General features: G+C 33.1%; 3 protein-coding genes across 4 annotated transcripts; 1 reads left to right on the top strand and 2 right to left on the bottom strand.

Annotated features, from left to right (window-relative positions):
- Positions 1-1935: 1935 nt before the first annotated feature.
- On the top strand, positions 1936-4103 carry LOC115958232 (F-box protein At2g39490). Its single transcript, XM_031076628.1, has 4 exons — positions 1936-2008; positions 2090-2902; positions 3033-3191; positions 3700-4103. The coding sequence occupies exons 2-4, from the start codon at positions 2096-2098 to the stop codon at positions 4036-4038; spliced, it is 1305 nt and encodes a 434-aa protein (XP_030932488.1). The 5' UTR covers positions 1936-2008; positions 2090-2095; the 3' UTR covers positions 4039-4103.
- A 1995-nt stretch (positions 4104-6098) lies between these two features.
- On the bottom strand, positions 6099-8149 carry LOC115954589 (aquaporin TIP1-3). The gene is made up of 3 exons (XM_031072496.1): positions 7906-8149; positions 7339-7589; positions 6099-6749 (listed from the first exon to the last, which is right to left on the bottom strand). Exons 1-3 carry the CDS (start codon positions 8036-8038, stop codon positions 6375-6377), a joined length of 759 nt encoding a protein of 252 aa, XP_030928356.1. The 5' UTR covers positions 8039-8149; the 3' UTR covers positions 6099-6374.
- Positions 8150-15894: 7745 nt separating this feature from the next.
- On the bottom strand, positions 15895-21162 carry LOC115958582 (receptor-like protein kinase THESEUS 1). 2 transcript variants are annotated; one of them, XM_031077012.1, is made up of 2 exons: positions 18303-21162; positions 15895-16193 (listed from the first exon to the last, which is right to left on the bottom strand). In XM_031077012.1, the coding sequence occupies exon 1, from the start codon at positions 20840-20842 to the stop codon at positions 18314-18316; it is 2529 nt and encodes an 842-aa protein (XP_030932872.1). In that variant the 5' UTR covers positions 20843-21162; the 3' UTR covers positions 15895-16193; positions 18303-18313. The 2 variants fall into 2 exon arrangements, with proteins under 2 accessions (XP_030932872.1, XP_030932873.1); XM_031077013.1 differs by lacking the exon at positions 15895-16193 and adding an exon at positions 17571-17589.
- Positions 21163-23777: the final 2615 nt, after the last annotated feature.

Genomic DNA, 23777 nt, shown 5'->3' with positions numbered 1-23777 from the left:
CACCTCTCTCTCAGCCTTTCTTATAGAATGCATAAATTTCCTCATAGAATTTAGAGACTTTCCTATAAATACATAGAATTACCCAAAAAAATATACGGACTTTTTCATAAAATATACAGAACTTCCCACAAAATGCATAGACTTTCACATGAAACGTACAACTCTCACAAATTGTATAGACTTTCCTGCAAAATTTATAGACTTTCTCATAAAATATACAAACTTACACATAAAATGTATAGACTTTCCACAAAGTGTATAGATTTCCCACAAAATATACATTCCACCCGGCCGACTTATCATGTTATATTTTTTCAAAATTTTCATGTCGGCTTACTGTTTTCAAGATAAATGACTAAAGGCACAAAACAACCAAGGAGAAAGCACCAAATTACAAACGGCGTTCCTCCAGATGATTTCAACAAAAGCTACAGGCCCGATACTAAAATCAAATTATTAGATTTTGTTATTTTATTCAAACCCCACAAGCAGACAAGCACATGGTCTATTACTATAATCCTATAAATTTGTTCATAAATTCTTCGCTACACTTTTTTAAAGATACAATAACTTTATGGAAGAAGTGTAATTACACAATACTCTTAAAATAAGGATCTCCTCTCACGTCAAACAATTATGTTAGCATTGACAAGTTTCACTGACCAATCAATCGAACGTTTCCATGGAACTTTAATCAAACAAAGCAAAACCTGTTTTAGCGACAAATTCACCTACAATTTCACGATAATAAGTTATAATCCGTTGACTATTTCAAGTTTTCAACCGGCTTAAAATGCATGTTTCTTAAATCTCTCTTAATTTCTTGAACCAACTCATTTGTCATGTTCTATCAAATTGTGAAGGAAAAACAAAAACAAAAAAGACCTTCCATTTCTCATTTTCATGTTAACATTTTGCTTTTTAGACTTGTGAACAGCTCATTTAGCTGAAATTGAATATTTTTTGTTAAAAGCATAGAAAAAAAAGAAGTTAAAAACTAACTTAATAGTTACAAAAAGTGCAATAAAACTTATAAATAGTATAAAAAAGATGCTACAAAATCAAATAAGCTGAAAGTTTTCATCGCTGCCCAAATGAACTCTTAGGGTTTGTTTGGATACCGCTTATTGTTGAAAATTGAAAATATTGCAGTAAAATAATTTTTAAATGTGTGAATAGTGTCGTGGGATCAAAGTTAGAAGTTATATTTGTCAAAAGAGATACTTGTGGGTCTTGTGAACAGTGCACTTAACCCACCCAAGGAAACGTAGACGCAGATAGCAACGCGTTTGCGTTGTTATCCAAACCCACTCTTAATATAAAATTTCCCTTCTTTAAAAAAAAAAAGAAAAAAAAAAGACCATTTCTTGAGGAAACTCTTCATAATTGAATGACTATAATTACATATTGGTTTTTTTTTGGTTATTTTTGCCTAAAGTCCCTGATATCAAGCTAGACTGTGAAGTAACCAAAAAATTAAGAAGAAGAAAATGTGCAAGTGCAACTCTTGAAATGGACTTAGGGACCGCAATAGATGTCATGTGACAAATTTTATATTAGGATGCCGCCTATTTGACAAGTAAAATGCCTTTGCTTACAAAGACGACCATTTCATTATTCACACCCTAATTTATTTTCTAATTATCTTGAATCCAACACCTGGAGCAAAGCTATCTCATCCCATTGGTTGGCACTGTCCCTTGTTATTAAATAAAAGGCTAGTCTAAGCTTTGATCAACTGAGGCTAGTATTTCTTTTCCCCTAAGCCTCATCAATATCTATTACTAATTGAAAAAAGATTTATACGCTACTATGATATATATATTATAGTATGAAAGTCAAAAGGCTGAAAACCATAGAATTGGTCCTAATGCTACAGTCCCCTTTAAGGGTGGAGCTTAATTAGGATAAAAAGCCTTAGAGGATGAGAGGTATCAGGACTAAAAGCCCAATACAAACTTGGTTCTGAGTCTTCAAACACCTGAGACTGAGAGAGGCTATCAAAAAAGTAAGAACTATTATACTCTTTTTCTTTGATACAGCATAATTGTTCTGTTAGTCTACTAAGACCACTCTCATTTTGCAACAGGAATTCATGGAAGAAAATACAGTGGATTTGCTAAGCAGTTTACCAGATGAAATCCTCGGCCGGATCATTTCCTTTCTCCCTTCTGAATCTGCACTACAAACAAGCTTCCTTTCGACTAGATGGGCAAGCCTATGGAACACAGTTTTAGTGCAGCATGGAACTACAGAAGCTGCTGTCGCTGCAATTTCTGAATTCTTAACTCATTTTGATGAGCTTGATCCATTAAGGCAACCCCGGAGGCTTCAATACCACTTTGGCAAAGGTAGTACTAGTATCCTCTTAGCTACCATTGCGGCTAATAATAAACTTCACATGGAGTTATCGACTGGCAAGCAAGAGTTTCAAAAGCAGTTTGATTGGCAGTTGGGACTGAATCACCAAAGCCTTACTGACCAGCCGAGTTCATCTACCTTCTTTGTCAAAACCCTTTTTCTAAAATCTGTAGGCTTTCAATCCAAAGAGGCAGTGTCCTCTGTAGTTTCAAATTTTCAGTTTCTTGAAAGCTTGAAGATCATTGAGTGCAATGGATTACAAACTTTAGAAATTGACTCCAGTCCAAGGCTTAAAAGCTTAACCATCTTTGATTGTCCTCAACTGAAATCTCTCTTCATAAGGTCTTTGAAACTTAGATCTTTCCGGTATCGGGGTCTGCTCCCTTGGCTCTTGGCTGAAAATCATTTTAATCTGAAAGATGCAATGCTGGATTTCAGACAAGGGCCAGGCGACAGTAGCTTTGGCAGTTATGATTTTGACCCAAGTCTATTAACCATAAAGAATGCTGAAATTCTTACACTATGCAAATGGACTTTTGAGGTATGTTCTGCTAATTTCTGCATTATCTAGTACTGATTTCAAAGTTTTATGATGCTTGAAACACATGCCACTGATAGCCCATGTTGTCCCCTTATCTTACATAAATTAGTTCATATTGTTTATTTTGCAGAAGTTGATTTGGCCATCCATTTCCTATTTACATGGAAATTTCCAGTTCTACAGATTGAAAGAGTTATGGTGGATCGATAATTCCTCAGAAGGATATAACAGTGATGCCTTAATCTCATTCCTAAAACTGTGTCCTGCCTTGGAACAACTTTTTGTTACTGTAAGTTTCTTCAACAGGAAAAAAAATGGAACTCACATCATTTGCATTGTTCCACTGATCTGCTTAACCCTTCTTTTTCCTTTATTTATTATATTTATTATTTTTTAGAAGACTCAACCATTGTTATTGATAAACTGCCACTAATTCCAAAAGGCTTAATTTATTAGTTAATGGTTAATTTAATTATCTAAGGTTAAATAAATGGGAGTTTCCTTTAGTCCACAAGCATTTTTATTTTTTAATTCTTGAAATTTAAAATAATTGCTTTAAGTCCCTTAGTTAGATGACATGAGCAAATTAAAAACTAGCATGTTATTATTTCATTAGATACATGGATCACTTTAAGCTTTTTAGGAATTAAAAACGATTATTTTAAGTTTATTAAAGATTAAAGGCTATCACTTTAAATTTTAGAAACTAAAATTGCTCATGGACTAAGTAAAAAAAAACCAATGCCTTATTTTGGCAATCAATTAACCATTATTCTAACAGTTATGTTTTTCTGCAGGTTGACACTAAGAGTTACTCCATGCCGATCACTACTACATACTCAAAGAAAGTCGCTAGGCATTCAAAGCTTGAACATCTCAAAGTGGTCAAATTGGTGGGATTTACAAACGAAGAGGATGAACTCTCATTGGCAGAACATTTGACTAAGTTAGCTGTGAAAGAGCCATTAATTATAGCAACGGCAGATGGGATTTGCTTTCGGAGTTTAGTCAAGGTTCATTTGTATCAACCAAAGTTAAATCAAACGCACGTGAAGTATACACACAACTACAAGTTTGTCGAAGAAGATGGAGATATTAATGAGTTATGCGTAAATCATGCCCACATGGGGTTATAAATGTAACAAAGACATATACTGATATAATAATATAATATTGACAGCACTGTAGCTTCTGTAGCTTAATCAGCTTCAATCAGCTGTAGCTTCTGTTGTGTATTTTATTTAAAAAAAAAAAAAAAAATTGACATGTCAAAAGCTGCTGATTAAAAAATTGGTAACTTTTTTTTTTTTTTTTTTTTTTGCTGAAAAAAAAAAAACGGCAACTTGTAAATAAAAGTACCTCTACTGTTTGTGTTGCAACTTACACGAACAAATATATAATGGCCGTAGGCCTATAAATTCTTGCAAAGGTCCATACATAAACCCAATCAACAAAATGGCCCAAGTATGACAGAATGACTTTCGTACACACTTTGAGCCTAAAGGAAGAAGAAGCATGTGGACTTGGAGCACATACATTTGTGAGCCCAAAAGTGTCTCAGTGTAAGCCAAAAGTCAAGAAAAACTCCGCATATCTTTTATTTCACTCCATGTTTCATTTCATGGCTCATTTCACCTATTCACTCTCATTAAATGCTCACTGGCATAATCTCCTAAATTTAGCAGTCTCATTAGTCATTACGCTAGAAATCCTCAAAGAAAGCTGCCTAAGAAATTAGATTACCCAAAATCATTAGTCATATTAGGCTAGTATTTGTGTTCAGTTCTTGAGACAACGCAGCTAGCCTTCGCCACAACATGTGTTAACTAGAGTAGCAAACTCAACCCCCATCTTGAACCCGGGTCCAAAAGCGAAGCCAATCTAGACTTGAAACATGGCAACACAAAGAAAAGACCCCCAACAAGTTGTTCTTAAACTATTTCAGCCAAGCACAAAACAAAGCAAAGTTCTGGCCAAAAGATGAAACATAGATCTGAAAAAGAGTCAAGGAATCACCTTCTGTATTCATTTTGTATATCTCAAAATTTTACTTTGAAAAAAAGAATCATCTCAAACAGACAATTGAGCATACAGTTTTAGCCTTAAAAACTTAGAGGTCTTCAAATTTGTTGTTAAGGCGTTTTTAGCAATATGTCGACATTATATTTTACATGTTGCTCTAATTATAGTTTTTTGCAACAATGTGCAGCCCCTAGCTTGTCTGTTACTGAAGAGTGTCCTAAGGCTAAGGATTGCTACAATAAGTTGCACTTTCATCCTGTAACTATTTTTACATGAAATTGACATACGGGAAAGGAGCCTTTCAATTAAATTCTCTAATTCCTTCTCATTTTTAGCTGGATGTGAGATAAGTGAGATTTATTTAATTTATAAATGTTACGTGTCTTACATCTAAATAAAAGTTAGAGATTCAATGGGAGGAGATCTTATCTCACATATACTTATAAGTGCAGCTTTGATTGTGGTACATATTTTTTTCACTTTAAAAAAAAAAAAAAAAATTGAAAGGGTCCTTGAACCTTAGAAAATAAACTCTAACTCTAAGGATTTATGATTAATACATATTTTCATTTCTCTACTTGGTGTGCCATACAGAGGAATGTGCTGGGCTGCTGGCTGCCATGCATTTTTCATTCTAGTAGTTTCTTTATTAGAACTCCTGCTTTGCATCTCATCTTATTTTAATATTTCTTGAGATTGTAAAGCTTATTTAAAACGTGGAAGTAGTATTGTGTACTAATAATGTTCAAAAATGAGTGTGTAATAATCATTATCCTAAATGAAAATGGAAGAACTTGGAATCCCTATGATCTCCAATAATCCTGGAAGAAGTGGGGGGGGGGGGGGGTTTATTTGTGTTTTGGATTAATACATAACTGCCTTTATTATTATTATTATTATTATTATTATTATTATTATTATTATTATTTTGGATTGCTTACTTTCCCTTGTCTAACATTTGGTCATAAAAACTGCACGCTTTAGAGTGAAATTCATTTAAATGTTTAATTATTATGCAAATACCTTGTTGGGTTATAACCTCAAAGGGTCAAAGGTTTGGTTTCCCAATTTACACTACTAGACTATTAGTCATGCAATCCAAAAATTTTAGTGCTCCCCATGTCTCAACTAAATATGATCAGTACCAAATATGACTAATTTTGTCCAAGGTGAATAATCATGTGCAAAAGCTGCTCAACTAAATGATAGCAAAACAAAGAAGACATCCAAGAATATAGATTCTCAAAAACGAAAAAGAAAAAGACATCCAAGAAGCTCACTCATTCCTAAAACATAGATGAAACAACACCACCAAAACCTATAACAAGAGTACATGAAATCCAAAGTACACTCCCCAGCCCATTACAAGAATAATCACTTTTTTTTCCCCATTATTCTTCTCTCCATAACATGGAAGGAGAGGTTTAAATCTTAAGAAGATACAACATTTCTAAAAATCATTGGTGGGAAGTGGCTCATGTGTACTCTGCCCAATAAAGATGGTGTCATATACAATGGCTGCAATGGCAGCACCAACCATTGGGCCAAGCCAGTAGACCCAGTGGTTAGTCCATGACCAGCTAACCACAGCAGGACCAAAGGAGACTGCTGGGTTCATGGATGCACCATCAAAGGCACCACCAACTAATATATTAGCCCCCACAATGAGACCAATTGCAAGTGGTGCAACCATGCCTATGTTCCCCTTCTTTGGATCCACTGCTGTGGCATAGACTGTGTAGACAAGGCCAAAGGTCATCACAATCTCAAAAACTACAGCATTCCATACAGACACTCCAGATGATAGGGAGAATGCTGATGTTTCCTGCAAAATGGGTCAAGTACAAAGTCAAAAGTTAGGCATAAAAAACATTATATTTGATTTGAAAGTATACCTAATATAGAATAAATCATTGATTTGAAGTGTATGATTGGGGCTTATGAACCAAGGGAAAAGAGTCAAATAGACTCACTTTATGGACACAATAAATTTTAGAATTCTTTTTGATAATTTGTTGAGGCGACATACATTACTTTCACATGAGATTATCACTAACCTCTTTTATGTTGTATACCAATCACAACTTATCATCTCACCAATTATGAAAAATGTTATTAAATTTGTTGTGTCGTTAGATTTATTGTAACAAATATTGTCCTTATCAATAAAATATATATATATATATATATTGTCTTTAGGTAAAAAATTTCAAATCGTTCAATTTAATGTTAACTTAAATACTATTGCTTCAAAATTTAGACAATACTGATTTCTACAAACTACCTCAAAATTAAATTCACATAAATAAATGAGAAAACTGCATTAAATTAGTCAAGTTTTCAAATCTTACAATAGAAATATACTTGCATATTGTTCGTCTAAGATATAAAATTTCATTTCCAAAGTTTCTTACCAGTCCACCAGTGGCAAACTTGAGAAGCAAGCAAGCCACAACTGAACCGAGCAACTGTGCAATCCAATACAAAATGCTCCTCAACAAAGAAATGTTGCCTCCAATAAAAGCACCAAATGTCACAGCCGGATTTACGTGCCCTCCAGAAATGTTTGCACCAACCGAAACCGCCACAAAAAGTGCGAATGCATGAGCCAATGCAGCAGCTACAAGGCCAGATGGTGTGGTTGGTCCATCACCAGTAAGCTTGTCTGCAAAAATATCCACCAATAAGTCCTTGCCAATTATGAGAAAGTAACACTCATAAAATCCATTCGCGACACCAATTCCATGAGATAAGTTGTGTGTCCGTTTACTACTACTTATTTTTCAGTAGTTTAAAAATTAGGGTCTATTTAATAATGTTATTTTAATTAAAAAAGTGTTATGAAAATACGTACGGTTGTTTAACAATACAACCAAACAAACTCTAAATTTTTATGAAAAAACTCTATACAAAAAAGAAAAAGAAATTTAAACATGATTTGGTATTGCATGAAAAACTTATATTTGAAATGAAGATCTTACTGAAAGCCATGCCAGAGCCTTCTCCAGCAAAAACAAAAATAACCATAGAGAAAAACTCTGCAAATGCAGCTTTAATGGCATCGGGATGGCTTGCCTCTCCCGGTGAACCAATTGCAATTCTACTAATTGGCATTTTTGTTGAATTTCTTTTTAGCTCTTCTTCTTCTTTCTCTTGAGCTGGAGAGTTTTATTACTAGTTTCTTTGCTTCTTTCTCTCTTGTTTATGTACTAGTAATATCAGCTTATATTAGTAGAATTTAGTTAGGACAGTTCTTTATATACACCAGGATTAACGGCTAGGGAACCGGTCTAGCCGGTACGCGTTTAAAAAAACATACTTACGATCAATGATTAAGGGTTTTCTCGAAGCCCACGTGTCGGTCACTTTACAGCTAAAAGAGTTGGTCCTATGTCTGCCACGTGTGTGGTTGTGATTGAATTTAGGTTTTGATTGAATCGGCGATGTCCGTAATTGGATCTCCAACAAGTGACACGTGGTGGACCCCAACTGAAATTTTATCCAATAAACCTCGTGCGCGCGCGCGATTTGGTCGGCGAGTTTTTTTGGATTTAGACAAGAACCTCGAACCGACCTTTGAAAATTCCAAATCAAACGTGCGTTTGGTTTTTGTAAGTTTGGGGTGTTTGGTACATGTATTTAAAAATTAAAAATTGTTATTTAAAAACATGTGTGAAAATATATATGCGTAAAAAATGTGTAAAAATACGAATAATATTATTTAAAAACTGAAAATTATTGTTTGAAAACATTTACCAAACATCCCTTGAATTTTTGTAATGTGTTGGTGGGACCATTGAGGTTAGGTTGAGTCGGCTCTTAATGGGCCTACATGGGTCCCAATAGTTATTAATATCGACCGTCCAAAGTGGTGGGCCATTGTGGATGTATTTGGATCGTGTGGTGGAAGTAGGTAAAAGTTTGCAAAGACAAGCTTGATTATTTGTTTTGCATTAAATCCAAATAGACTACATAACTAATAAATTATCATTCCCCTCAAAAAAAAAAAAAAAAAAAAAAACTAATAAATTATCACTTACGACTTCATAGGAAATGATTGATCTCAGTTACTTTTTTTTTTTATGGGATTGATTTCAGTGACTTAATCTTTGTTTAATCACATTTCCCTTTATTGAGGAGCAAGTTAAACATGTGTAATAATAGAAACAGTTGGCTGCTTATATTTGATAGGAAATTTTCTGTAAAGATCTTTTTTTTTTTTTTTTATTTGATAGAATAAGAAAAATAATTTAAAGAAAAGCTATTTATAGTTAAAAGAAAACCCCTATTAAAGGTATGATTTATTTTCTAGAAGTTGTTTTCTACTAAAATTTTCTAAAAAACAACTCTATTACATATTAAGCTAAATTAGGGAAGTCAAGTGATAGTTTTCCAACTCATTTTTAAGATCACTACTAAACATAATAATAATAATAAATGAGATAGTATTTCACAAAAAGACGGGTTCAAGTTATACATAATGTAACTCCATAAGAGTTACACTTTTTATAAGCCATAGATTTCTAAGAGATCTAATGATTGAAAAAACATCATTAAATGTTAATATTTTTCATCTTACTACCTAATTAATATTAGTATTTTTTTCTCTCTCCTTATTTATTGTCTTCCAATTGATTAAAGGGCACTACCATTTTCAATAACTTGCAAACCTTACATATGCTTGAATGAGATTAGAATCTCACACTAAAGTCAACACAAAAGCTTATGCTTTCTTGGGTCCAAAATTATTTAGACAAATCCATAGCTATAAATATAATAAATAAAAACCAATGTCTTGATAATTAGTAATCATCTACCAAATCAAAATTTACCAATATGAAAATATAAATACTTCACAAACAAAAGACAAATTTATATAAGCAATTGTTTCTCAACATTAATGCTTATTATGTGGACCAATTACGAAAACAACTTTAGCACAATTTACTTACTCATCCCGCCATTATATTTATACTAGTATTATGCCCGTGCGATGCACGGCTTAATAAAAAATATTTTGATAATATAATTAAATTTAATAACAAATAAAATGAAAAAAGAATTAATTCAAAATTTAAGATTAAAAAATAAATTGTAATTGTACACTTAAAAGAAATTTAATTTTTATTTCTTATTTTGATATTTAAATCATTTGTTTTAGTGTTGATTTTCATTCAAATGGTTATAAGTTATATCAATTCTAAACCAGCATATATATCCACATATAACATTCAAAATTAATAATAAATAAAAATATAATACTCTAACTTAATATAACATTCTAACTTACTAATAAATAAATATAACACCCTAACTTAAAGAATGTTTGTAATTTTATTGTGTTTTAGCCTTTAAGAACACATATATTATTCTTTTATCATTAAAAAAAACACAGATATTAATATTACACATGAAAAAATAATTAATTCAATAATTGAAAAAATATCCAAAATTTTGAACTTAAAAAATAAAAAACGGAGTTAAGTAAAGATAGACTTACATAGAAATTTGGACAGATGGATTCTCTCGTATCCAATTTCATGTTTGACAGCAAATTTTGCTTTTAATTAAAAAATATAGATTACATAGAACAAAGCACCAAACAAAACCATAACAAATTAAATCCATTATAAAATATTGATGTCAACAACAAATAATCATGTAAAAAGAAATTAAAAATACAAATACATTGCTTGCTATATTGACTTTAAAAAAAAACACTAAAAGGTGTGATCAAACATAGAATTTCAGCCTATCTATAAAACTTGTTGGTAAAAATCATATAATATATAATATCAAGGCAACAAATACACAAAATCTATTCAATTTGATGAAAGAACAAAAAAAAAATTACCTGCAAGGTTGTAGGTAGGGTAGAGAGAAGAAAGGAAGAATATAGCAAATAATTGTAAAGTACGTAGTAGAAATAATGAAACACCAAAAAACTGTATGTATATATAGTGAGAATTTTTGGTTGTGAAGAAGATGATATGAACAAAAAGAAGTAATTTAGGTGAAACTCAAATACTTTTTTTTTTAACTTAATTATTAGGAAAAAGATGACATAAGATGAAAATTTATCCACCAAAAAAAAAAAAAAATGTAGGAAAAAAAAAATGCAAGTTCTATCTTTTTTTTTTTTCTTTTTTTCTTTTTTTTTAATTTTAAGAAACATATGCAAATTTGTATGTATGATTTCAATATACAACAGAAGCTCACAACAGAAGCTTTTTTTCCAATTGTGGGAGTTTCAATTTCTAAGTTGATGTATTAGACCTCTTTTATGCAAATTTGTATATATGCTTTCAATATACAATGGAAGCTCTTTTTCCAATAGTGGAATTTTCAATTTCTAAGTTGACGTACCTCTTTTTTTTTTAGGTAGTTTTATCTCTCTTTTTTATTTAAATTCTATCCTTAGATAATTCTATTCTATTGATTTTAGGCTTTTATTATATATAATATGATTTGTATATATGCTTTCAATATACAATGGAAGCTCTTTTTCCAATAGTGGAATTTTCAATTTCTAAGTGGACGTACCTCTTTTTTTTTTAGGTAGTTTTATCTCTCTTTTTTTTTATTTAAATTCTATCCTTAGATAATTCTATTCTATTGATTTTAGGCTTTGTTGATAAAATTTTAGATAGACACAACTGTTGTAGTTGTAAATTAAATACTACTTTCTTTCATTATTTGATTTATCATATTTATCCAAAAAATATGTATATATCTATTCTTAAAATCTAAAAATTTACTAAAATTTCTGCAATTTGGTGAAACCACGTGGCGCAATTACGGCGTCTAAGCCCAACTTTTATTATATATATAATATGATTTATATTTAAAGCTTATTTTGGTCCATATGTCAATTTGAGTGAAAAAAGGCATTTCTTTTGGTAAGTTTTATTAAGAGGTAATCTTGTAATGGTTTTGTTCTGCGTTAATATATAGTTGTTTTTCTCTTAAATAATTAGTTTTGATAATTGGGTGTAGTTTTAACTTTTGTTTCAATCACTGCTTCATATTCTTCCTTCTTCTTTAGTTGACTTTTGGGTTCCTTTTTTACTTTTCATTTTCTTCTGCTCTTTTTTCTTTTGGTGTTGAATCCTGTTTATTGCATTTGAACAGAGATTTTTTTTTGAAAAAAAAAATTCTTGGGTCTAGTGCTCTGTTTGGAAACTGAAAAAATGAGCAAGAATAAAGGTAAATTGCAAATCTGATTGATATTGAAAAAAACAATTTTGGACCCAAGAAAGCATAAGCTTTTGTGTTGTCTTTATCGTGAGATTCTAATCTCACTCAAGCATATGTAAGTTTTGCAGGTTATTGAAAATGGTAGTGCCCTTTAATCAAGTGGAAGGCAATAAATAAGGAGAGAGAAAAAAAATGCTAGTATTAATTAGGTAGTAAGATGGAAAGTATTAACATTTAATAATGTTTTTCAACCATTAAATCTCTTAGAAATCTATAGCTTATTAAAGGTATAATTTTTATGGAGTTATATTAGGTGTAACTTGAACTCATTTCTTTCACAAAATATTTTTTGAAAAATAAATCATTTTTCAAAAAAGCGTTAACCTTGAAACAAATGGAGCCTAAACTCACATGTATAGGCATATAGCAATATTTTGTGAAAGATCTCAAATGAGAGTTATACTGATATGTGCTCTAGCTTTTTTACTTTTCAAGAGAAATTGGGTTAAGGGGTATCATTGTTTAGGGTGTTTCAATACTTTTTTTTTTTTTTTTTAACATAGCATTCAACCAATTACAAAAATTTCAATATCAATCATATCATCCAAGATGTAAAAAAGAGTCAAGGTTTTTTCCACAAGTTAAATTCCAATTTGTTTTCAAAAAATTTAATAAAGCTATCAATAAAATCTCAAAATATAGATGTAGAAAGTAAAAGGTATATGGTGTTTCCGCCATATGCACATCATACTCATAGGTTACGAGTTTCACATGTGAATACTGAATAGTGCCCACAAATTGTGAATTATGTTGCATAACAAAAGGATACACTTTAATCAATGACATGTAAAAAGGATAAACTTTGTAAACTTAAATGAGTACAAATAAGGTAAACTTCAATCCCCAAAGTCAACACCTTTCCATTTTTACAGCATTCCTATTTTGGGATTCTATTTTCCGTAAAAATTTGGTTGGAAGATATACTAGCTTTTCTTGTAAAACAAGTTCTGTTTTTTAATAATTCAATTATTGCAATAATTTGGTTGCAAAATAATTCAATTGATGACATGTAAAAAACAAAAGGATAAACTTTTGAAAACTTAAATTAGTAAACAAAAATGGATAACTTCATCACGCAATGATTATTCATAGGAGTATATTCTAATCAACTTAGCACCAAAAACATGATTTTTTTTAATAATTCGTTTGTTGCAATAATTTGGTTGGAAGATAATTCAATTGATGACATACAAAAACAAAAGGATAAACTTTTGGAAACTTGAATTAGTAAACAAATCTATATATTACTAAAAGATGAAACGTAACGTTTAATACTGCTGCTCTCACATTACACTACATCAGCTGCCACGTCATTCTTTTAAAAAATATATATAAATATAATATGTCCTACAATTTTAAAATGATTTTTACAATATTCAGCCCTATAAATGCAACCCACTACTTATTTATTTACTTTCATTATCACCCTATAATAAATCTAGCCCACTACTTATTTATTTACTTTCACTATCACCCTATAATAAATCTGTATAATTAATCCAACTCACCTCTTATTTATTTAGTTCCACTATCAAGCCCAACCCAAAGATTTTTCAGTTCAATTTTAAGGTTTTGTGTGAGCCTTTTCAACTTAAAGGAAATAAAAAATAAAAAACAAACAAACAAACAAACAAAATAGGGATGGCAATGGGGCGGGGTGGGGCCGAAGGATGGGATCTTCGCCCCCACCCCGCATAGATTTTTCTTGCCACATCCCCGCCCCGCCCCGCATGACGGGGAAAATTTCTTGCCCCATCCCCGCCCCTTAAGGCCCTGCGAAGACCCGCGAAGCCCCGCCCTACACTATAAAACTTTATTTCATGTTAATTTTCCCTACAACTATTACCATTTTTTCAAATAAAATGACATGTTTCAATAATAAAAATATACTTGAAATTATAAATAAATTTATTCTATTGAATCAAACTAATTTTTAGCAAATACTAACTAATATTATCTAAATATTTAACAAGATAATATCACAACAAAAATCTCATAGTATGACACAATAAAATAATCCAAACTCCTAATACACAACAAAATAAAAATTGCCTAGTTCTTCAAAAAGAATCTCCACTTAAATAAAAAAAGATGATGATATTTTTGTTTAAATAGTAGGGTTTTAGGGTATAAAAAAATTACCTTTTAACCCTTATTAATGTGGGGCGGGGCGGGGATGGGGCGGGGTGGGTCTAAAAAATGTAAACCCATCCCCGCCCCGCCTCGTGGTGCGGGTTTAAAATCTCGCCCCATCCCCGCCCCACCACCTTTGCGGGGTGGGGAAAACCCGCACGGGGCGAAGCGGGGAGGGGCGGGTCAAGCGGGGCGGGGCAAAATTGCCATCCCTAAAACAAAACATTGAAGCCTTTCAAGCTTTAGGGTTTTTTTTTTTTTTTTTTTTTTTTTTTTTCAATTTTCTTATAATTGTTTTTAACATTTATTTTTTTAATATTTACACTTCTCCAACCTTTCTCTCTCCCTTGCCATTTCATCTCCCCACTACTTCTTCCATCTTTCTCCCTCCCTTACCTTTTCATCTTCCCATTACCCTCTACATTAATATCATTCTTCCTATTTCCCTTCATCTTCCTTTATTTTTGTCTCTTCTTATTCACACTCTCTTACTATAAATTTGTCACTATCTTTTCTATTCTATGCATAGTTTTCCCTAAAAAAAAAAAGGTTCCCTCTCTCTCTCTCTCTAAATTTTTTGGTGGATTTTTATTTTTTATTTTTCTTGCATCTCTACTTTAGGTTGATAATTTTTTATATTCTTTAAAACTCTATTTTGGGTTAATGCGATTTAATTTTGTTTTTTAAATTGTGATTTAGTTTTGTTTTTTAAATTGTTGTTTTTTTTTTTTTTAATTCTCTTTGATTGTTAAATATTATCCTATTGCATTCTAAAGAATTAAATATAGCATATAAAAATATAATATTATTCTATTACATAGCATGATTTGGATAATTTGGTATTTATTCTGTTACATAGCATGATTGTTTATAGTACTCAATTTAGATGTTAAACTATGAAAATTTACTAATTTTTGTTTATTTTCTAATCCTTTGTGGTGGACAAAGTACTCTTAATAGTTGTATTAGAAGTACTCTATAATGCCATTTATTTAAAGAAAAGCAAATGTTAGCCAAATGAAAATAACCGGATAGGTGACAAATTTTAACTTTTGCAATTTTATTTTTTTTATTATTATTTTGTAACCATGCATGTATAGAAATTTAATTCTTAGATTTTGCTAATAATTGTTTATTTGATAATATGTTTTGGGCAGCCGAAATTATAATTTCTACAATGAAAATAACCTTCATAGATTATCAAAAACAAAAATTTATCATAATATTGGTTCAATTAATCATTGTTAAGTTTTATTAATTTTTTTTTAATTTATGTTTTTTCGGTGTTTTGGATTGTTCCTATACTACATTTATGATTGTTCCTATAATAAATAAAAATATAATTATGAAATACATTACTCATTATTAGATTAGTTTAAATTGTAATTTTTTTTTTAATAAAACCACCATAAAATAATTATCACGCGCAACGCGCGGGTTCACGACTAGTAAGAATAAAATTCATCACTTAATGATTATTCATAGGAGTATATTGTAATCAGCTTAGCAACAAAAAAAAACTATATCCTCAAGCGTATCATATTTAGCTGTCAAGATCATAATACTGAAAGCTTATAAACAAGATATATCTCTAAGCAATCCTTCATACAACAACTCAGTGATCTCACCTATATTTGACGATTGCAAGCATCTGGCTTTGCAAATTCCCCAAGTTCGTATTAAACATATCTATCGAGAGGTTAATAAATGTGCGGATCGTTTAGCTAATTCAGGTCATTCACAACCTTTAGATTTTGTTGTCCATTCTGCTCCACCTGCGGACTTGATATCCTCTGTTGAGTCTGATTGTCATGGTGTATTTTGTAACAGGCTTTGCCCTGAGTTTTCTCTTTCTTGTTGGTTGAATAATATGTCCATTCTACCCAAAAAAAAAAATAAATAAATAAATAAACAAGATATAGAAAAATCATTCAAAAGTGAGAAACAGTGGGCCTGTTTGGCTATTACTCCGTGATGGAATGGTTTCTTGGGAAGTACTTAATCGAGATGGTGGTTTCACTGACCTATGCTCAAATTATTTTGGCAATTATGTCTCTTCTTTGTTGCCAATTTTAGTGGGAATTCTCTGCTCAAGTTCATCCAAAAGTCTTAGGAAAGAGAAATAAGCACGCGGGGTTTGTAGCTTTATATATATGGTCCAAAATAAAAGAAGAAAAGAGTAGTTGCACAATGTTAAAAAGTTGCTCTCAAAAAACATTGCTTTGGTGACAAATTATCTTTGAACATCATGCATATAAATTTCAAATGCCGACAAAAGGACTAGTATCTTTTTTATCTCTAGTGGACCGACCATGTTTTTGAATTGTTGCAAAAGGAGCTGAATTCTCGTGCATCAACCTGCATCATTTGCTATGATTGAGTTTGTTTTGTCCCATATAAGTCCAAGTTTGAGCAGATATTCCAGCTGACACTGATATACCAGAGAGTTGATAATCATGTCTGAGGTTGGAATAAAAATTTTGGGATCACATTTTGCAAGCAATACTGGTTTTTCTATGGTATGGTACTGATTAAATGGACTGACCTATGAAATTTCAAGAGCCTGACTGAAACAATACCTGGCTCACATCATGAGGAAGCTATAAAATTGGACCTAGACATTGGAAGCTAAAATTGGACTAAGCAGTCTGTGAGACTTAGACATCATTAACAAAAATATTCTGATTTATTTGACTCTAAAATTGGAATTTTTTTTCTATGGATCTAAAATTGGACCTTTGAAACTTATTTAGACTGTTAGAATTTAGTACTCAGTTGTCTTCCAAGGTCCTTGACCTTGAGGAAGCATCATCACCTTTCAATATGTTTTTACTTTTTAGTTTTTACTACTAGTAGTCTAATACTATTTTCTGAACCTTCACTAATTATACATTGAAATCCTCCTAAATAAATCCTAGTACTTCTATAGATGTCTCAGTACTAACAGACTGAAACATAGGCTTCCCCATTCACATGCTAAAAATGAAGGGACGGAAACAGAGATATAAATGGAAGATTTGAGGCAGAAATCTTCTGCAGGGTAATTTCTTGGTAGCTGGAGTTGCAAGACTCTGACTTTACATGTTCCATTTTGTTGTAACCTTTTACTTAACATCATATTTGCCAAAGATACAATCCGAAAAATTTATAATCTAAAACCAATTTGCACAAAGGGTTTGGTCCAAAAGTTGTTCAGCTGTGCTCACCATACATTGGCCTGTAAGAAAGAATTGTTGCCTTTGTCTACGGATTCAGAGGCTGTCCTTCACTAATGGCTGTTATGATCCAGACAATGTTATTGCAGATTCCACAGAAAAATCTTAGAAGTGAAGTATTAAAGATACTGTCGTTTATGGGTTACAAATGTAATGGCCAAAGAGGCCCAAATACATTTTAGGCCCAATTAGGGAGAACCTAACTCTTATATATACACTACTTATGGTTCATTGTATACACAGTTCATGATGGTAAATATGTAGCTGCTAGGGGCTTCCTCTGTGAACAAGGCTGTCAAGCAAAACCACGTAAATCCTTGTTTTTTTCTCTATTGCTTCTGCTTCATATCAACATCAATTATATATTCTATATCTTCAAAATTTAACTAGAAGTAACAAAGGATTCTCTAGAACATTAAAAAATTTTATCACGCAAGTGCAGTCCAAACACAAACCTTTGAAAATGTAATTAATAATTATGAGCACAAACAACAGAAAGATCAACTTGGGCAGATTAAAACTAAGCATGTGGCAACATAAACAGGAATCAGTCAGGGAAGCGAGCCATGTAAGTAAAGGAAGACGTTCATTGTCAGCGTTTCATTGCATTTATCTGAAAAGCTATGAAACTATCAGCTTCTAAGAGGTCAGCCTATTGGAAGTCATGATCAAGATTGACTACTTATACAAGACTCAATGTAAAAAGAAAATTTTCTGTTTTTGGTAAAATACAAGAACTAACATTTTCAACAAAAATTCATGTTAGAGGCTACCTCTTGCCAAACTATCTTCCACTTGGATCCCCCAACTGTGAGAATACTCCACTTGATGTTACTGTATCAGATTCTTTGTAGCTAACACTGTCAGCACCACCACCTTCAGCGGTTTCAATTTGGGGAACCCATTCTGGAATATCCGGAATATAATTTGCACTGTTCTCAGCCGAAACCATTTGTATAGAAGCGTCTTGAAGCTGAAGAGCATACTCCAAATTCCACAAGATGTCTCCCATTGTGGGCCTGTCAGTCCCATATTCAGCTAGGCACTTCTCTGCTGTTTCACCAAATTTTCGCAGGGATTCAAGATTAACAGATCCTACAAGATGGGGATCTATTATCTTCTCTAACTGCCCCCTCTTTTGCCAGTACATGGCCCATTCTGCTATGTTAACCTGTTCCCTTGGAAGAGAAGGGTTTATAGCTGGCCTAGCACATAGCACCTCCATTAGTACTACTCCAAAAGAATACACATCAGATTTTTCTGTGAGTTGTTGTCGACGAAAGTACTCAGGATCGAGGTAACCAAAGCTCCCCTTCACTGCTGTACTCACATGGGTTTGATCCAGAGTGGGGCCTAATTTAGACAATCCAAAATCTGCCACTTTTGCAGTGAGATTTTCATCAAGTAGTATGTTGGTTGTTTTAACATCACGGTGGATAATACTCTCTGCTGCTCCAGTATGAAGGTAGTGCAAACCTTTTGCAGCTCCAATGCAAATTTGAAGCCTTTGCTTCCAAGTTAATGGGGGAAGACCTGAGCCATACAAGTGCTTACGAAGGGGACCGCCAGCCATGAACTCATAGACAAGGATCATCTCATCAAGCTCTTCACAGTAGCCAATAAGAGAAACCAGGTGTCTGTGACGGAGCTTGGAAAGCATCTCTATTTCATTTCTGAATTCAGTAAATCCTTGCTGGGATCTTGGGTTTCCTCGCTTTACTGCAACCACATCCCCATTTTCTAGCACTGCCTTATAAACCTTCCCAAAACCCCCAACACCAAGAACCAAGTGTTCATCAAAGTTCTTTGTTGCTTCACGAACCTCAGAGAAAGCTAGAACACGGCTGAGACTACGAGAATGTGCTGTTGAAGCAAAGCTACCAATTGTAACTTTGCTATCAGAATTTCCTACGTGTGTAGCAAGTGGCAACCAAACTGAGCTCTGCCGCTTTGGCTTCTTTGGATGGCACAAATACAAGTAAAAAGCCGCTGAGATGAGCACCAAAAATGCAAAACCGATTGAAGAAGTAATTGCCAGCAGTACCCACTTTTTTCTCTTGGGGGTCTTGGAATCAATATAATCTGGTCTAAGATTTCTGACAAGGCCGTCGCTGGGATTGCTCATTTTCATTATCTCCAAACCATTTAGAATTGCATTGGTTGGGAAATACCTTAGATCAGGAGGACCTACTTGAACCAAAATCCGATTTGAGACCATTGAAACATTGGCAACAAAGTCTATGAAGTAAGCAGCTGACAATTCCATTGTTTTGCTTGAGATATCGAAAGAATCTAGAGCAGATTGATTGTTAATATACACATTGAAAACCAAATTATGAAGACTTGCGCTAACAATGTCACAAAAATGCATCCTAATAAGATAGGTGAACATGGGTTCAACTTCAAATGCCCATGAAATGTTAAACCTCTGATCAGTGACATTTGCATCCGCCATTTCTTGTGCCGTCGCATAAACCCAATTGGGTGCAATTTCTACTGATACCCCATCAAGGTATTTGACCAAACTGGGATTAGATACTACATTCCGAGCTGTAGCAGCATGAACAAGAAAAGATTGATCTGGTTCCCATATCCTCGATTGTGAATCATTCTTAGGAGTTAGAAGTGGACCTCCCATGTTAATTCTGTAAGCCGTCTCAAAAGCTACATGAGTGGGGATCTCAACTGCAGGCCCTAGTGGCACAGGCAATGCACTAGGAGGGAATTGCCCCTCAGGCATAGAAACTACCTCTATTCCACTAATAAATGCAATTGAACCATTGAAGGGAGACAGGGTTAGCACCAACTTTTCTGAACTTGAACCACCCACCTCAATTGCATATTCTTTAAAAAGACAGGACTGTTTGCCTGACTTGGAAAGAGAAAACCCATGAAGCAGCACAATTCCATTAGCCACAACTGAAAATACCGCAGATTTCAAATTATAATGTGGACTCTCCACTGGACAAAAATGCAACCTTAGCCAATGGCGGCCAATCTGCTTAGTATTGATAGTGTAGGTAGAAGTTTCTTTAAAAACCCGAGCAGAATTATAAAGAATTGAGTCATTTGACTTGCCTATTTTGTTTCCAGAAACCACAATGTGGGAATTTGGAGACAGCCCAACATACTGACTCCAAGAATCAGGCTCAAAAACTCGGCCATCATCGAGTTTCAACGCCTTACTTCCACCACAATCAATCAAAATACTATCTTTTGGAATAAAAGAAGCGCTTGTAATGAATGGAACATAAAGAACACATAAAATCCAGGTAAAGTACAAACAATTGGAATGACACATGTCTTCACACATAATATCTGCTCAAGCTAAACCAATATAGTGCAGAAAATGAAGATAGGAACGTACATTTGGATCACCCACCTCTGCATTCTCACTCAGTTCTTTATAATCATCCAGCTAGAACAATGTTGAAGAAGAGCAACTTGAATGAAAGAAGGCGTGCCTGTTTGTGTAAAAGAGACAGATAAAGAGAAAGCTTATCACTGAAAAAGGAAAAGGAAAAAGTAAGCACGTTTGGAGTTAGCTAGTGTGGGAGTGATAATGGTAATGCCCCTGTTTCCAAGATCTAGTTTGTGAGTCTCTAGGGACTCAAGAGTCCTGGCGAGAGCTTTAAATATTATCTTTGTTTTCTTAAAGAAAACGAAAAAGAAATAAAAGTAACATTAAAATTTGCGAAGTAAAGAACTGATTTAACTGTAACTTTATAGTTAGTTTGTTTCTTTCTATATTTCGCGGCAATATGATTGGGTGCTTGAACTTGATGTTCCAGCCAAAAAAATAAAAGTCAGGGAGTTATGATTAAACAGTTTATTAATAAAGAAAATTTAAAATCATTTTAGTTCTGCCAAAGGTTTTGTAGTTGAATTGGTACCTTCCCATGTACAAAGTGCTTGAGATCAAAAAGGAAAGAGTTCAAGTTGTGAGATTAGTAACATGTTGTAATTATTTCTCAAAAAAAAAAACTTAATTAATTTTAGTTCTAGTGGTGATCAGTGACCTCTTTTATAGGTCTGGCCAATGAGGAGAGATCAAGGAATTCTAGAGTAGTTGGATTGCATTCATTACATCTCCTCAACAAATTACATATTTATATCCCTTTGAAATAACATGACATGATATAATATTGATTGGTGCTAACATGATATAATATTGACTGGTGCATGTCCTTAATAATTTTACTTTATTCTTTTAGAGCAACCACACCAGCTCTTTTATAAATGTATAAAATACACATTTTGATTATTTTTACACATTTTGAATCAAAAAACGGTCTGCTTCAGATCATTTAAAATCGTCTAAAATCATGTAAAATTTTCAACGAGCTACAGTATCCGTGTAAATTTACACGGGCACTGTAGCCCAGTTATCCCTTAAAATAATGTTATCTATACAGTAAAATAAAAACCTCATTTTCGCTCTTTTTTTTCTCTCTCTTGTCTCTGCTCTCACTCTCACTCTCACTCTCTCTCAGGTGCACAGCACAGCTCTCTCTTTCTCTCATCTCATCAATTTTTCTTCCTCTAGCTGCCGCTGATCGCCATCACCGTTGATGAGAACGAGGTCGAGCAAGCCGAGTCGCCGGACGAGTCCGTCGCCTACAACACGAACGGAGTTCTCCGACGGGTCGTCGCCTAGAATCTCGTGGGTTTTGATCCATTTTTGGTTAAGCTTGAGGCCGGCGGTCATCGCGAGGAGGTGGCGGTGCTGCGAGGCATCGATCTTGCTCCTGCTGGAGGCCTCTATCTCGCTTCGATCTGTTGGTTGCTGGTTTTTTTTTCCTGGTTTTTTGGTTGATTGTGGGTGTGGGTCGGTGGGTTTTGATCTTGATCGGCTTGGCTTTCTAGTTCATTGGTGGGTTTTGATGATCTTGCCGCCGATTGGGTGATGATTTGGCTTGACTGGGTTTCGGTGAATCATTGTTGTGGAAGATCGATGAATCATTGTTGTTGTGATTGTTGTTGTGTCGTTGTTATTGTGGAAGATCGGTGAATCAATGGCCGGATTTTGTTGAAGGGTGGCTGGCTGGGGTGGGTGTGGACAGAGAAGACGAGGTGGTGAGTTTGTGCCAGAGAGGAGAGGGAAGGAAATAATAAAAAATGTAAAAAGAATGAATATTTTATTAAATAAATGTGTAGAATAGATAAACTGATGTGAGTGTTTTGTAAAAGTGGATGTGTAAAATAGAAAAAGTAGGTTTTTTCTTGTAAAATAGACAAAAAATTTGCACGAGTTGATGTGATTGCTCTTAGTAATGTTATCTGCACAACATTTATAGCAAACTTTAATACAATTGTAATTGATATAATATCACTTCACGTAATCACCAATTATATTATCTTTATTATACACTAGTATAATTCAGATAATAGTACTATTTACATATATAATTGATGTATATTTTAAATATAGAGTATAACAAAAGATGAATACTCATATTATATATATATATATATATATGATATTTCTCTTACTTTCCTCTTCCTTTTTATGCTAGTTGGTCTACACAAAAGTTTGCTTTATGGTAGATGTGCTCGAACTTTACGTGCCAGCCTCTAGCTAGGAGGTCCTTACAACTAGAAACAAATACAAATGGTTATGGTAAGACTGTTAGCTCATCATGTAAAATTGATGGACTAAGTGAAAATCCACTTCAAGAATAATGTTTACGTAATCCTTGTTTCACATAAGCGTCAACCCCACTCTTATTGCCCAAATTAATGTAATTACCTATATGAAAAATGTTTTTTTTTTCCTTTACAACAAGTAACGAAGAATTGAGAATTCAAATCTAAGTTCACCTTTATGAGATAACCAAGTAACACTACCAAGTTACAAGAAACTTAACTAACATGGAAATTGAATTGTACTAATCTTAGAATGACTCACTTATCTGTACTAAAAAGAAATTAAATTGATAATTTTTACATTAAGTATCGCAGAACTTCTCCCTAGACCCTAATGTTAGAATTTATAAATATGGATGTTAATATTAAAAAAGTGTTTAGTATTTTTCTTCCATAAACGCATGCAAACAAAAAGTTAACCAACTGTACACCTGTAAGTTGTAACTAATAAGAAATTCATTAAGGCCTTAAGGGTAGCGTGAAAAGTTTCCCTAGGGAATATAAAACCTCTAAAATATTCTTTACTAAAGCAATGATCAGTAGATTTTCTGTTGACCAACTCCATGGTTCTTGTTCCTTCCTAGCCAAAGAAAACAAAAATA

Source organism: Quercus lobata, chromosome 8 (assembly GCF_001633185.2).
Source record: "Quercus lobata isolate SW786 chromosome 8, ValleyOak3.0 Primary Assembly, whole genome shotgun sequence".
Lineage (NCBI taxonomy): Eukaryota > Viridiplantae > Streptophyta > Magnoliopsida > Fagales > Fagaceae > Quercus > Quercus lobata.
Note: the sequence above shows the minus strand (reverse complement) of the source record. Positions and strands in the feature narration are given on the sequence as shown.